A 16406-nucleotide genomic window follows, 5' to 3' on the forward strand; every position below is an offset into this window, starting at 1 on the left:
TTTTTCCATTCATTCATCATCACAATAAAAATCTATCCATCTATCCATCATCCACTCCTGCGTTTCCCCATGAGAAGCGTAGAAGCCCGGGGCTAGGCAAGTTGGTCCTGACATTTAAGATGAGAGTGACCAGCTTCATTAATTCCTGAATGGCATTACATGAGCAATAAACCCCAACCATCCCTTGGACATAAACCTTCATGGGCTCAATCCGGCTGGAGCGCTGTAATTACCCACAAAACCACCTGGAACTAAAATCTGGTTATATGGTTACCACCCAGCATAGTAAATGGATTCCTGGTGTACAAGAAACCATTTGGCTTGACACTCAGTGTAAAGTCACCCACAGGCAGAAGAATGAGGAAAGAATGAAGAAGAGAAAGATAGAATAGGATGGAAATAAAGAGGGACAGAGAAGAGGAAAGGCCAGACACCCAAGAGCAGCATTACATTGAGTGAGTGGATGGTGAGTGCCCCCACCTACCACTATTTTTATTATTATTCCTTTGCCATATCCACCCACTTTGTTGGCTTACTACACATCATCCTATCTTCAGACTCATTGTCATATATCCAATTCACAATCTTGTCTTTATCCTTTCTCACATATGACAAATAATAATAAAACTAAAAATAATAATAATAATAATGTGATAGGAAGCGTTATGAGGAACACACTGAGGTGGTTTGGCCATGTGGAGAGGATGGAGGGTGAAAGACTGATGAAGAGAGTGTATGTGAGTGAGGTGGAGGGGGGAAGGGGGAGGGGGAGGCTGAGGTTGAGATGGAGGGATGGGGTGGAGAGGTATATGAGAGAGGGGTGTGTGACTTGGGAGCAGGGCAGTGAAATGGCGGGGGACAGGGCGACTTGGAGGCGATTTGTTTGTGGCCACCCCAAACGGGATTGAGGCGTCTGGCAATAGATAGATAGATAGATAATAATAATAATAATAATATCATCATCATCCTCTTCTGTCTTTCTTTCTTTCATTTCTTCCTTGTCCTTCTGCCTACGGGTGACTTTACACTCCCTCTTGTGTCTTTCTTTCCTTCATTCTTTCCTCTTCCTTCTGCCTGTGGGTGACTCTACACTGAATGACATGCCAAATGGTTTCCTGTAAACCAGGAAACCATTTACTACACTAGGTGGTAACCATATAACCAAATTTTGGCACCTGGTGATTTAGTGAGTAATTACGGCACTCCAATCGGATTGAGCCGGTGAAGGTTTATATCCAAGGAGTGGTTGGGGTATACTGCTCATGTAATGCCACTCAGGGATGAGTGAGGCTGGTCACTCTCATCTTAAATGTCAGGACCAACTTGCCTAGCCCCGGGCTCCTATGCTCCTCATGGGGCAATGTAGGATTGGATGATGGATGGATGGATGGATCATCATCATCATCATCATCATCATCATTATCACTCCACCTCTTTTTCCCATGCACACGTGAGGCTTGAAAAAAAAAATAAATAAATAAAATAAATAAATAAATATAGCAGAGGAACTCAGTAGCATGCACAATGAAATGGGCCACACACTCATTCACTGTATATGAATATGTGAGAAACTGAAGTATGGGAACTGATGAAACAAATAAATGAAGGGATTGGAATGGGTGAGTGAAGTAACTTACGTATGAAGAAGCACATGAGAAAGGTTTGGCACTTCTTTTTTAATCTCATGGTCGACAAAATGACTATATCAAAAGTATGTGTAATGCGTATCTATGCAATGACATGCACACGAACACCCACATCCGTCCACCCACCCACCCACACACACAAACTGTGCAAATGGGTATATTCATGAGATGGAGCCAGGATTACATACTTAACTGATACATTAATGATTCTCCGCCACATTTCAGTGGACTTGCTGTTGACAGTTCTTCCACTCTAATGATTTCTCCATCTTTGTTTCCAGATTCTACTTCTCTGTCTTTTTACGTGGGATGACAATGATCCTGATGACGAGAATGATGGTAACAGAAACAATGACAACAGTGACAGCAATGATGTTGAAAATGATGAAGATGTTACATTTTACAAATATATATCCTATATTTACAATATGGTGGATAACAGACTTTTTTCCCTGCATGTTGCTGAAAACATCATGACAAATGTCACAATGAGGTGTGGCTTACATTACTGTATTTCACTCAAGCAGTGCAAAAATACTTCATATTAAACATGTTTCAAAGACATAGAATCATTGCTGAAATACTATTATAATGCTTGCCACTGCTTTTCTAACACTTCTATATGAAGTACATTATACTGTACATCCTAAAGATCCCTTAAGGGGAGACAGTTCATTTTTTTGGTTGAAAATGAAATTATGCATCAATTTCATGAAATTTTACTGGATAAAAGCTATATTTAGCAAAACTAATCCCAGAGCTTTATTTGTAAATGATTAACTTAATCACTGATATTTTTAAAATGATTATATGTTTACTCACTTAGAAGCAGTAGTCAGTGAAAGTTAGGTTAAATATATTAAGATTTTGCCAAATATTTTTTTTCCTTTTCTTCATGTATCATCCTGAAACTTCCTACACGCTTAAGTAGGTATCATAGCTATTATCCAGTAAAGTTTCATGTAGATTGATGCATAATTTCATTTTCACCCCCCAAAATTAACTGTCATCCCTTAAGCTACATCCAATTGTACCATTTGACTTGGTGCATTCCTGTAAATTTCCAGGGAAGAAAATCTTTCATCCACAACTTTCTTGTGTTCTGAGAGAGTGAGGTGTAAGAGGTGGGCAAGTGTGTTGTAGTGTGAGGGGCTCCGATTACATTGGAAGAAGTAAATTATATATGAATTCTATTTTGTGTTGACACTGAAGGAGAGAGGGAGATGGTCCCACAAAAATGTGGCAAAGTGCATTCTTTGTTACCTTCTTGAGTGAATTACAAATCATCACCTCTGATTTTGAAGACTTAGCACGAAATCACATGTGAACTGGATACCCTGGAAAATTCTCACACCTTGAAGCATGGCAAGAGAAGTTGCTGGAGACACCAAATTTACCCTATGCTAAACTATAGCATATACTGTAATGAAATTTAGTGCTGCATGAAAAGTATAATAGTTAACAACTGTTAGGTGGATACTGCACTGTGCTTAAGTATGCAGAATTAACTATGGAAATTAACACAGTTCTTTCCCAGATGAACAAAACTGTCTGACAGTTGCTAGCAAATATTTAAAGTGAAATGTCATCACACTGAAGTGATAAATGGGGAAAATTTTACACCCCCTTACCATAAGAGATCTCACAAAAGCTAAATAAAATCATCTCATGGTAATCATACACAAAAATTGCACCATTATACTGAAAGAGTTAAAAGATAAAGACCATGAAAAATATAAATGCATAAACCAGTATATACCAGGGGCATACTGTATGTCAGTCTCATATCCTTAAAATGTTTTGGAGTATGGTAACCTAGCTTTGGGTTACCATTTCTTCCATGTGCCATTGTAAGGAAAATCGTGAAAATTAAAACCAAACACTAAACGAAACAAACTTCCACTCAATCACTTACAGAGTGGGGACCGTAGGGTTAACTGAGATTGTTTATAATCTCTTCAGCCTATGGACAGCTCTCTTATGGAGACTACAATATCACGGTATTAACTAAAATATAATTCTAAGTGTCCCCAAGATGAAGGGGATAAACAACTACCAATATATGACAAGCAAAACTTATTACCAAAAATACCATGAATCTGTTATGCAGGGTGCACCAGAAGTACCTGATTTTTTTTTTTTTTTTTTAAATAAAATAACAGCATAAATTACAGGGAAAATATTTATCATTTTACCCAAGTACATTCTTCTTGTTATGGAGAGATAATGTAAAACACTACTTCTTGAAAACTTCATTAGTTTTGTGTCTACCATTGAAGTTAATACACTCATGCAGTCTGGCTGGAAGAGATGACATAACTCGCTGTGATGAGTTCTTGAAGTTTATGAGAGTTGAGGAGGACATTATAAACAGGTTACTAATATCAGATGAGGCCCATTTCCATGTGTCTGGGTACAGGAATGAACAGAACTGTTGTTTTGGGGCTGAAAACAATCGGTATAAACTTATGCAACAACCTCTGCATGGCACAAAAGTGACAGTGTGGTGTGTCATTTCCTCCAACCACAGTATCGGCCCACATTTTTGGGTCATGAGGAGGGCTGTGCTGTAACAGTGAATGCTCAGTGCTACAAAGCCATGTTGGAAAAATTTCTGAGACATGAGGTAAATCCTCATCATCTATGGTTCCAGCAAGATGGAGCCACTGCTCATACCACACGTATTTCCAGGTTATTTCTCGCTTTGGGAACGTCAACTGGACCACCCGCTTGCCTGATCTCACTCCACTGGATTACTTTTTGTGGGGCTATGTGAAGCAAACAGTTTCTGAAACACGTCCGGCCAGTATCAAAGAGCTAAATGACTGAATTCACAAGTGCATTTGGGGGATTCCGTAAGATATGTTGCAGCGAGTTACATCATCTTTTCCAGCCAGACTACATCAGAGTATTAACATTAGTGGTGAACACTTAACTAATGAAATTTTCAAGAAGCAGTGTTTCGCATTGACTCTCCATAACAAGAAGAATGCAACTGTGTGAAACAATAAACATTCATGCTGTTATTTTATTTTAAAAAGCTTCAGGTGTTTCTGGTGCACCCGACAGAAATGCAATTTGATAAATGAAACAAAAGTATACGGTGATGCCAAAGAAAACCATGGGATTAAAAGTATGAAAATAATCACACGAATAAACAATTAATTCATCCACTTCTTCAACTACTCCAATTTCCTCTAAATCTCTCGACAAAACATATCTAATCCCAGCTTCCTCAGACACCAAGCATTTTATAACTGATATAATCAATACCTATCATTATACATTCTCCCACAATGAATAACTTTCACTAATCTCCCTATTCTGAAAATGTCATCGTGCACTAAAAAAAAAAAAAAAAAAAAAAAAAAAAAAAAATGCAGTCATCTGTAATCCAATACAACCAACAAGACCAGTGCCTACCTGGAACCATGTAAGGTCTGCTTGGGTGCACTGGGTAGTTCTCCGGAAGCAGAAGCAACCAGTACACCCCAAGGGATTGTCAACTGACAGACCAAATGTTCCGCTCATGCACTTACCACATCTTAGACCCACCACATTTGACTGAAAAAGAAAATAAATATTGTAAGTGATACATAAAATAAATATTGTAAGTGAGAGAGGTGAAGTCAGTGAATGTACAGCGAGGTTGGATGGTGAGGAATTGGAAAATGTGAGTACATTTAAGTACTTGGGTAGTGTGATGAGTAAGGATGGAGGTTTGGAGGGTGAAGTGCTTGAAAGGGTACAGCAGGGAAGAAAGGTTGCTGGTTCTTTGAATGCAGTGATAAGAAACAGGGAAGTGAGCATGGAAGTGAAAAAGTTACTACATGACAGTATTGTGATACCAACTCTAACGTATGGAAGTGAAGCTTGGACATTGTTGGAAGGACACAAGTCAAGAGTGAGAGCAGTGGAAATGAGTTATTTAAGAGGAGCCTGTGGAGTCACATGGAGAGAGTGGAGTCACATGGAGAGACAGGCTGACAAATGAGGATATAAAGGAGCATTGTGGTGTGGATATGGATGTGATAGGAAGCGTTATGAGGAACACACTGAGGTGGTTTGGCCACGTGGAGAGGATGGAGGGTGAGAGACTGACGAAGAGAGTGTATGTGAGTGAGGTGGAGGGGGGAAGAGGGAGGGCGAGGCCAAGGATGAGATGGAGGGATGGGGTGGAGAGGTATATGAGAGAGGGGGGTGTGAGTTGGGAGCAAGGCAGTGAAATGGCGGGGGACAGGGCGACGTGGAGGCGATTTGTTTGTGGCTACCCCAAACGGGATTGAGGCGTCTGACAATACTTAGATAGATACATACATAAATAGGCTAGTCATCATCATCAACAACATTACCCAGACCTCTTTTCTCATCTATGGTTGGGATGAGGTTGGTACTCTAGACAGAAAGAATAAACCTGACAGAAGGAGCTTGCCCACATTCATCTGCTACTGCATTGTAGGTACAGCATTAAGTTTCCTAGAGCCATAGAATCCATCTTCATGAGTTAAAAGATTACAGTTCACTCATGAAGCAACCTGCTTCAACATGAAATTAAGAATCGAGTAACTGACTGACTCCCTTTTCTGATGCTCAGACTCAAAAGCTGCATGAAATTTAACTGACTAATAATGAAGAATATTTCACATTCATAATTGTTTTAGCATTTACCTGGAGCATGGATTAACTTGTAAAAAATTATGGGTAAACTTTTCCACTGACATATAAAAATGTGATATACAATATTTCAACAATATGAATAAACTTCTACAAGTATATACTGTACAACAAAATCATCTTGCTCACGTAAACAAACCTTGCAGGGGCATTGACCACTGTTGTCACACTGGCATCGACCATTACCATCACAGTTCTGTGGGTTGGTTCCTGCTATGTTACACTGGCAAGGTATACATCGAGGGGATCCATAGTACCCATATGAACAAGTGCTACAATCCACACCTTCGTATCCTTCACGACAAACACATCGGCCTGTGAGAGGGTCACACTGTCGGCTCAAAGCTCCATCACCAGAGCAGTTACAAAGCTGGAGAGAAAAAGGGGTTTATAAACAATACATGAAACAGCAAATGTAGCTACATACCATACACAGCAACAAAATATACTGCACAATATACAGCCACTAACTTAACTCCTGCAGTTCAATGATTAATTTCATTCATACAAGTACCGGACGATTTTATTAAACTCACAGGAGACCCATCAGAGTGTAGGGGTATGTAAAAGCTGTATCTAATCCCTTTAACTTGAACGGGCTAATCTAACTTGAAATGAATAAAATCATCCGGAGACACAGAAAAAAATTTTTGTATATAAATCTGGATTGAAGAAATTAAACTATGACTGCAATGAGCTGTACTAAACCTACCTTGCAACCTCTTGAGGCATGGTAGTCCCAGGAGCCAGGAGCACACCTCTCACAGTGATCACCCTCCGTGTTAGCTGGACATATACATCGGCCAGAGTTTGGGTCACAATATCGTCCAGGACCACCACATGGGTCGCATGCTAAGGGAATTGCAATAAAATATTAGTAAAGAAAGTGTGTGTGTGTGTGTGTGTGTGTGTGTGTGTGTGTGTGTGTGTGTGTGTGTGTGTGTGTGTGTGTGTGTGTGTGTGTGTGTGTGTGTGTGTGTGTGTGTGTGTGTGTGTGTGTGTGTGTGTGTGTGTGTGTGTGTGTGTGTGTGTGTGGTTATAAGGATGCAAGGCAGGGCAGTAGATATCAAAGTGGTCCTTGTGAGAGAAAGGGGGGCATGGAAATTGCCTGTACAGTACTGCTGTTTACTGATGATACTGTAATGCTCTGTTAGGGAAAGATGAGAGAAAATTGCAAGGCTTGATGAATGAGTTTGGAAGTGTGTGTGTAAGAAATTAATATAAAAAATGTCAGTGAAGAGTTAATGTCAATGAACTAAAAGTAGGTGGATTGCAAAAACTTGTGAAATGCATACAAGGAATGTTTGGTTAGGGATGCTAAATCTACATGTGGTTTTGCAAGGGCATCAACTTGCAAGAAAGAAACAGCTTGGTGGGATGTGAATAATAAGAGAAGTGGAAGACAAAAGAAAGCAGTAGTTATGGACACAAGACTGGAGTTCTGAAGAATGAAAGAGAGAATATACTGTACTGAGAGTGAGAAATGTATGAAGAGGTTAATAAAGTGAGAAAGGAGGGAAGAAAATTATGACCTGAGAAGAAAATGAATTTAAATTACTCTCAAAAATAGGAAACTGACTTGAAAAGAGGTGCAAAACATGTCCTGAGACTGTGTGTTCCGAGTATGAGGTATGAAACCTATGCTATAGCAAACATCAACCCATGGAATGCAAGAAACAGCTCTACTGTGTCTATTGGGAACTGTAAGCCATAGCTCAGGCTATGCCTGATGATAGATTTACTTAAAATTCCTCTACCACAGCCAAGAGGAGCACATGTTGGCACCTCACAGTAAAAAAAAATCATCCTTTTGTCCCAACACCATCCAGTATTGTCCCAGTTTCACTTCTAATGCCATGGCGGTGACATGTAATTGTTATCTGATGACATCAAACTTACTCACTTAAACAACCTTACACAAGTTACCACACCTAAACAAACATTTATTATATACCAGTACATGCTGTATATACTGTATATATATATACCGTAAATATATATATATATATATATATATATATATATATATATATATAGTAATACCTCACTACAATGGACTAATTGGGGCCCAAGCCATTCCGAAAAAAGCGAAATGCCGATAAAAGCAACATCCGGACTTCCCCCTGCTAACGCGGACTTTTTCCAATATACTGTATCAGACATTAGTTTGGATCTCGCCAACAGTTTTTAAACTGTTTTCACTACCATGATGGTACTGTACTCTATTATACATTCATGAGAATAATCAAATGGTATAATATATATAATAATACTGTACTGTACACTGATATACATGTCTTTTATTTACCTTATTGTGGTGAACATAGCTGAAGTGGTCAGGCAGTCCAGACTGGTTCTGGCATTATCGGACTTTTTCCGATACATAAAAATTTAGTCTGGTAGCTCCTTGATTCCGATGAAAGTGAATTTTGGTCTATGAAAGTCCTTTATATCGAGGTTTTACTGTACATATGTTGAGTGTTGTGGGTAAGGTGTATGGTAGAGTGTTAATTATGAGAGTTAGAGAGGGTACAGAGGGAGTGATTGGTGATGAGCAGTGTGGCTTTAGGAGAGGGAGGGGATGCGTTGATCAGGTGTTTGCTGTGAGACAAGTGTGTGAAAAGTATTTAGCGAAAGGCAAGGATGTGTTTTGGGCATTTATGGATTTAGAGAAAGCGTATGATAGAATTGATAGGGAGGCTTTGTGGACTGTTTTAAGATTGTATGGACTTGATGGTAGGTTACTAAAAGGGGTGAAAAGTTTTTATGTAAATAGTAGAGCGTGTGTAAGAGTGGGAAATGCTGTGAGTGATTGGTTTCCCGTGAGAGTGGGGCTGCGACAGGGATGTGTGATGTCACCTTGGTTGTTTAATATTTACATGGATGGTGTTGTAAGGGAGGTGAATGCAAGAGTTTTAGGTGGAGGTCTGAGTCTGGTGAATGTTGATGGTGGAGAGTGGAATCTGAAGCAGCTGCTGTTTGCAGATGATACGGCACTGGTGACTGATTCAGAGGAGAGATTGAGACAGTTGGTAGAGGAGTTTGGAAGGGTGTGTGAAAGGAGGAAATTGAAAGTAAATGAGAATAAGAGTAAAGTGATGAAGTGTACGAGGTTGATAGATGGTAGGGGGATGAATATAGTTTTGAATGGTGAGTTGCTTGAGGAGGTAGATTGTTTTAAATATCTAGGGTCACATGTTGCTGTGGATGGAAGAATAGATGCAGAAGTGAAGTTTAGAATAAATGAAGTAGGAAAGGTGCTGGGAGGAATGAAAAAAGTGTTTAAATGTCGTTCGCTTAGAATGGATGTAAAGAGAAGGCTGTATGAGGGTGTTGTGGTACCTACTGCGTTATATGGGGCTGAAACATGGAATATGGGTGTAGCAGAGAGGAAAAGTTTGAATGTAATGGAGATGAGATGTCTGAGGAGTATGTGTGGAGTGACGCGTATGGATCGGGTGCGAAATGATGAAGTGCGAAGGAGAACTGGAGTTGTTCGGGAGATGGCTGGTAGAGTTGAGCAGAGGGTGTTGCGATGGTTTGGGCATATGGAGAGAATGGATAATGAGCGAGTGGTGAAAAAGATAACTAGATCTGATGTGAGAGGTGTAAGGCTGAGAGGAAGACCACGAATAGGATGGATGGACAGTGTGAAGAGAGCGCTGGATGCGAGAGGGATGTCTGTTGAGCAAGGAAGAGTGGCTGTGTGTGACAGAAATAAATGGAGAGAAATTGTGAATGAATAAGTGATGACGCAGCCCTGAGGGGATATTCTCCCGCATTTGGTCTGATCAGCTAGTCAGGTCAGGTGCGGGTAAGGGGATGGGTCTGTTATGATGTGGCAGGGGTAAACCAGTTCTGCTGTCGGGCCCTGCTGCGGATGTCACTGATTGCATTGCGCAGTTGACCCTTGTGCAGTGTGGTGCGGTGAGGATCTGTCCGTTCTCCCCTTTGGAGCTAAGATGCGAATGAATGTGTTTGAATGGATGAGTAAATGGGGAGTGTGTCGTCCTGTCTCGGCTACCTCCCTTTCCTTGGGGGAAGCAGCCTAGGTATATAGATAGATAGAGATGTTGACTACAGTATTATGTGCTTTGCATGTACATGCAGTAAATCATTAGTAATGTTTCTTTTTTTTAATCACTGACTAGGATCACTGAGAAAGGAAACTGCATACTCCATGCATTCATTTTACTGGTCCCTTGGTTTAGCGGTAGCAAAGCCACTTCTAAAATAGCAGATCCTAGAGAAGGTTTAATGGAAGAGAAACTGATTTGGAGTGACAGCTGTGCCTCAACAACTATGGTTCAGTCTATCAAAAGTGACTGCAGGTTTTTCCATTAGCTATGTAAATGCTGCCAAGGATGTGACAGAGTTTCCTACTCTTCAATAGTTCTGGATTATGGTAGCCTAGCCTCTGGCTCCAATGCTCAGAGATGGGTTATATGAGACTGACTGCAACTGCGAACAGTACGGCATATCAATACCGTACCATTTATACAACTGGTGGAAAAATACCAGCAGAATTCCAGTTTTGTTTTTTATAGAAAGCAATGTATGCTAACTGGTACAGTAGTGTACCTGTTCATCCTAATTATCAACAAAATAAGGTAAAAGCAAAGATGTGTGAAAATTAGCCATACAAGCAATGTTAACAATGTCAAATAATCAAATGATCTGTTAGATACTGGTATGACAGGCAACTAAATTTGGATAAGTGGAAGCATAATGTAAAGCAATACAGTACCATATACTAATACAATAAAACCTCACTATAATGGACTAACTGGGGCCCAAACCATTCTGAAAAATGCGAAATTCTGATAAAAGTCACATCTGGACTTCCCCCTTATAATCCGCACTTTTTCCGATACATCAGACATTAGTCTGGATCGCACCAAAGGTTATTAAACTGTTTTCACTACCACTGCTGAACTGTACTGTATTATACATTCACTACTACAATCAAATGGTATAATATATATAATAATACTGTACTGTACTGTGCACTGATAAACATGTCTTTATTTACCTTATTGTGGTGAGCATAGCTTAAGTGGTCAGGCAGTCTGGACTGCTTCTGGCTTTATCAGACTATTTCTGATATACTGTATATGAATGTAGTTCGGCAGCTCCTCGATTCCGAGAAAAGCAAATTCCGGTCTATTGAAGTCCATTATATCGAGGTTTTACTGTAGTCACATTACTGGATACTCACGTTTACAGCCTTGTCTAGAGAATCCCCAGAATCCGGGGAGACAGGAATCACAGCGCTGGCCACCAACACCTGGTCGACAACGACACTGACCAGTGGAATCATCACACTGGGGACTAATGCTGCCTCGAGAGTCACAGTCACATCGCTGGCACCCTCGACCAGAAGCAAAACCCCAATATCCTGCCTGAAAAAATAAATATAAAAATAAATACAGTAAATAAGGAAACTGAAAAAAAAAAAAAAAATGGGTAGTCAATGTATACAATACAAACATATAAATATACAATATGAACAGTGTATGAGTGTACATTTATGTGTATGGTATGTATACTGCACTGTGTAAACATTACTTGTTCCTATATCTATCTATCTATCTATCTAGCTACCTAGTATCTATCTGTATCTCTAATCTATCTACCTGCATCTATAATCTATCTATCTACATTACCCTAATCAGAATAAAAATGATGTTCTGATGTTGGTGTCAAGAGAAAAAAAAGTACTTTATAATTTCTTAAAAGAGTGGTGTATTTGAAGGCCAAACAACTGTACTGTATCGGCTACATTTTGCTGTTATGTGGGTTACTGTTCACTGCATTAGCAACTTCATCAGTTATGACAGGAAAATTCCTAACTTGTAGCATCAGCTGTTCTCTGATAGTCCCCACACAAATATATCTGCTTATTCTAAATGGAGTTTGACTTCTAAGCCTAATTAGTTGTGTTGCCATCACGTTCTTCATCAAGGTAATTAGCATAGTTATTGAGTTTCTAACACCAAAACATTTTATATCGTCTGCATTAGTGTTCGGCATAGGCATACAGCAGTAACACAACTCATTAATTTCGCTTACAGTTCACAGCATCGCTCACAAACATAACACTAACACCACTCACATGAACAGTATTACAGTATAAATAAGCAGTACTGCTATGACCCCCTACACCATGGCATAGGAACACTGTTCGAAGTGCAACAGGTCCCACGGTTGGGACATCCTTGGTCTTGGTCTTGGTGTTGATTGAAGGGCTGGACCCGACGTGTAGTCAGATGTAGCCCTAACGGTGGTTCAGGTGTAGCAGAACTCTTTAATCACAGGCGGTGAAGTTGCCCTGATCTGCGAAGGAAGACACAAACATGGCGTAGAACTGAGTGGCGTAGGTGCCAATCTAGGCCCACCCCACCAAGAAGGATGGGGAGGGTGAAGTCCAGGATACCAAGAGTTGCAAGGCGCTCCCTCAGGACGGTGCGGATGGAGTAGAAGCGTGGGCAATGCAGTAGAAAGTGGGCCACAGTTTCCTCTTGATTCACACACCACTGGCAGTAGGGATCTGGGTGCAGTCGCAGCCGATGCAGATGTGATGCCAGTCCAACATGTCCAATATGCAGGCGGGTGATAGCGACGTCCAGGATCCGGGAGACAGAGCGTACCCAAGGTTGGTCCGATGAGTCGGAGCGATATAAGCCCAGCGCTGTTGTGGGGAGGGAGGCGTAGAGATCAGCATTCCATGCCTGACTACACCTCGTGGCTAAGAGGCGACGGTGAGTAATGGCTGGCAAGGGGTAGGGCTCCACATCAGGAGAAGTCAAGGCCATCCGAGCTGCTGCATCCACCACATCATTGCCCCTGATGCCCACATGGGAGGGAATCCATTGCAGACGTACCTTCCAGCCTCCCTGCAGCAGCTGAGCAAGGTCATCCTGGATTTCATAAACCAGATGACGTATGGAGCAGGGTTTAGAAGAAGCGATGAGTTGAAGGGCCGCTCTGCAGTTAGTGTAGATGACCACCGGCCGAGGAGAGGAATGAGACATCAAAAAACGCAGGGCCCTCAAGACTGCGAAGAGTTCAGCAGTGACTACATCATGGGCATCCCCTAAGCGCCATGTCTGGCAGATGAAGTAGTCCTCTACGAAGATGGCAGCTGCAGTTGCTGCAGGGGTGGAGGAGCGGGAGCCGTCGGTAAAGATAGCCATGAACCCTAGATAGGTGGAGCCAGCCATCTGCAGGAAAATACGAGGGGCCAGGTGGCCATCCTGTGATTTACAAAAGGGGTCTGGGAGGTCTAAGGACACAGGTGAGGACAGGTCCCTCCACGGGGGCACAGGAGATACTGATCGGACAGGGTGGCGAGCTGGTGGAGGAAGTCCCAGAGTGTGGTAAGCGTGGAGAGCACGCACCAAGAGGGGCCGTCGAGACCTGATGGGCCACGATGGATGAGATGTCGAGACCCCTGCCGTCGTAAAGAGCTCCGGGAGTGGGTGGTCATCAGGCAAGCGCTGGATAGTAAAGTAGCGGCGACAAGTCAACTTCATCCTGGTATGATGGAGGGGGGGAACACCTGCCTCAGCCTGCAGAGACAATGTGGGTGAGGAGCAGAAAGCACCCAGCGCAATCCGGAGAGCGGTCATCTGAATAGTGTCCAGCCGTTGTAGTGGTGTAGGAGATGCTGAGCCATATACCGAACAGCCATAGTTGATCTTCCCCAAGATGGCGGATCGATAGTACGTCAACAAAAGGTCCCTGCTTGCCCCCCAGCGGGATCCAGCAATACTCTTCATGATGTCAAGTCGTTTTGCACAAGATGACCGTAAGTATTCTATGTGACTGCGCCAAGTGAGGATGGGGCCATCCAACCGGAGACCAAGCAGCACATGCTCCCGAACAACAGGGACTGAGGTTGAGTCCAGAGAAATTGCTGGAGATGATGGCAAACGGCGTAGAGTGAAGGGCATCACTGCGCTCTTGTCAGCATTGATGGCAAGGCCCCAGTTCCGGGCCCAAGCCAAAAAAGTGGATGCCGCTGACTGCAGAAACTGCTGCGCCTCCACAAAGGAAGGGCTCTGGGACACGATGGTGATGTCATCTGCGTAAACCAGGAGAGTAGCATTACGTATCTGAGGCAGGCTGGACAGCAACACGTTGAATAAGAGTGGGCTGAGCACAGACCCTTGCGGAACCCCCCGATGAACAGGATGGGGATCCGACGAGGCCCCACACCACAAAGCTGCGGCCAGCAAGATAATTCGACATCCAAGCCAGGGGTGGGCCCAAGACTCCCAGGCACGACAGGCGGTACAGAATGCCATCGTGTGGGGCTGAATCGAAGGCCCCCTTCAGATCTATAAAGAGGGCAAGCATGTAGAACCGCTGTCTATAGGTGTCATGTACCATGTGTTCCAGCTGACATAGGACGTCCAAAGCTCCCTGGCCCGGCCGGAAACCACACTGAACCCTGGAGAGCAGGCCACGGGACTCCAGCCACCAAGAGAGCTGACGAGCCACCAGCTTCTCTAGCAGCTTCCCCACACAGGACAGAAGAACGATGGGCCGATAAGACAACGTGATGGTGGGGTCCCTGCCTGGCTTTGGGAAAGGCAGCAGCACTGACTCCTTCCATACCTCAGGGAATGTGCCGGTCTGCCAGCTGTTGTTGTAAATTGACAGCAAGTGACTGTGCAGGCTGGGCGGCAGATGTAGGAGGAAGTCATTAGCCACCATGTCAGGGCCAACCGCCCTCCTCGGGTGTAGAGAAGCAACGGCATCCCGGAGTTCAATGGCCGTGAACGGGCAATAGAGGTCACTGGCAGGGGGAGTTGAGACGCCCCTGTGGATGGCAGAAATAAACTCGGGAGCTGTAGGTAAAGTCGGTGGAACACCCAGCTGTGACGCAAAGAAGGACGCCAACAGTTCGGCCTTGGAGAGGTCATCCAGCAGATCCGCTCCATCACAACATAAAGGATATGAATATGTTGTCGGGCCACCCTTCATGGCCTTCAAAAACCTCCAGGTGCGGGAGCATGTGGTGGAGAAGGAGAAGCTGGAACAAAAAGAGGACCATGCCTTCTGCTTGGCTACCTTGATGGTGCGCTTACATACTGCATCCAGGCGTCGGTAACGATCCCCAAGGGCCCGTGTGGGGTAACGACTCCAGGCACGCCAGGCCTGGCGGCGGGCTTGCACAGCCGAGGCACAAGCAGCCGACCACCATGGCACCCCCGATCGGCCTATACTACAGCGGGCTGACTGACTGAACACCCTATGTCCAGCCTGCACCAGCATCTGTGAAAAATCCTCAGCCGAGAGGCCCCAACGACCAGGGAAGCTAGCAGACACTGCCTCCTGGAAGGCCGTCCATCTATCGTCGTGAAGCTGCCAGCGAGGACGACTCGCTCGTGATATTCTTGGAGACAATGTCGGGTAGTCACAAAAGACGGGAAGATGGTCACTGCCCATGTACGGTCCCACATGGACCATCGGATGATGGAATACTGCGTCACCCAAACCGAGATCCAGTACAGATGCCTGTCCACTGTGAGGAGCAAACCGGGTATGAAGACCTGGAGGCGTAAGAAGGCTGAACCTGTGAGACTCAAGGAGCACCTGGAAGAGAAAGGAACCTGTGGTATTGGGGGCTCCAGCCAAGGCGGGGTCCCAGTGGTGGTGACGGGTGTTGAAATCCCCCATGATGAAGGCAGGGGCTGGCAACTGGTCAAAGTAGTGGAGGAGCTCCTCTCTGGACACATCCTGGCAGGGGTTGTAACAAAGGAGGGTTGAAGCCCAACCATCCGTGAGGGCCACCCTGACAGCCAGGACCTCCAATCGTCCCCCAGGATACGAGGTGAGGGCGAGACGCACACTCTGGGTGTCCTCCCGCACTGCCAACAACTGGCCCCCGCCCCTTCCCTGAGGACGGTCACACCTGTATGTCAAAAAAAAACCCAGTTGGAGCCGCAGGTGAGGGTGCAGCCAGGTCTCACATACCCCCACAACACCACAACACAAGGCTTCGAATCATGTAAGAGTACTTTAAAATCCTGTGACTTCCGAACAAGGGATCTCGCATTCCAAAACATAATGCTGAGA

General features: G+C 43.7%; 1 protein-coding gene across 1 annotated transcript in view; it reads right to left on the minus strand.

Annotated features, from left to right (window-relative positions):
- Positions 1 to 16406, minus strand: part of LOC145414031 (uncharacterized) — a 182201-nt gene that overhangs the window by 143848 nt on the left and 21947 nt on the right. The window contains exons 4-8 of the mRNA XM_080283597.1: positions 14490 to 16226; positions 12636 to 14383; positions 11539 to 11722; positions 6460 to 6690; positions 5070 to 5210 (exon numbers count right to left, since the gene is read on the minus strand). Of these exons, the coding sequence (XP_080139723.1) occupies positions 5070 to 5210; positions 6460 to 6690; positions 11539 to 11722; positions 12636 to 14383; positions 14490 to 16226 (4041 nt within the window). The remainder of the gene's footprint in view (positions 1 to 5069; positions 5211 to 6459; positions 6691 to 11538; positions 11723 to 12635; positions 14384 to 14489; positions 16227 to 16406) is intronic.

This window comes from Coenobita brevimanus, chromosome 98 (assembly GCF_032717465.1).
Source record: "Coenobita brevimanus isolate Jiangsu-jjx chromosome 98, ASM3271746v2, whole genome shotgun sequence".
Taxonomy (NCBI): Eukaryota; Metazoa; Arthropoda; class Malacostraca; order Decapoda; family Coenobitidae; genus Coenobita; species Coenobita brevimanus.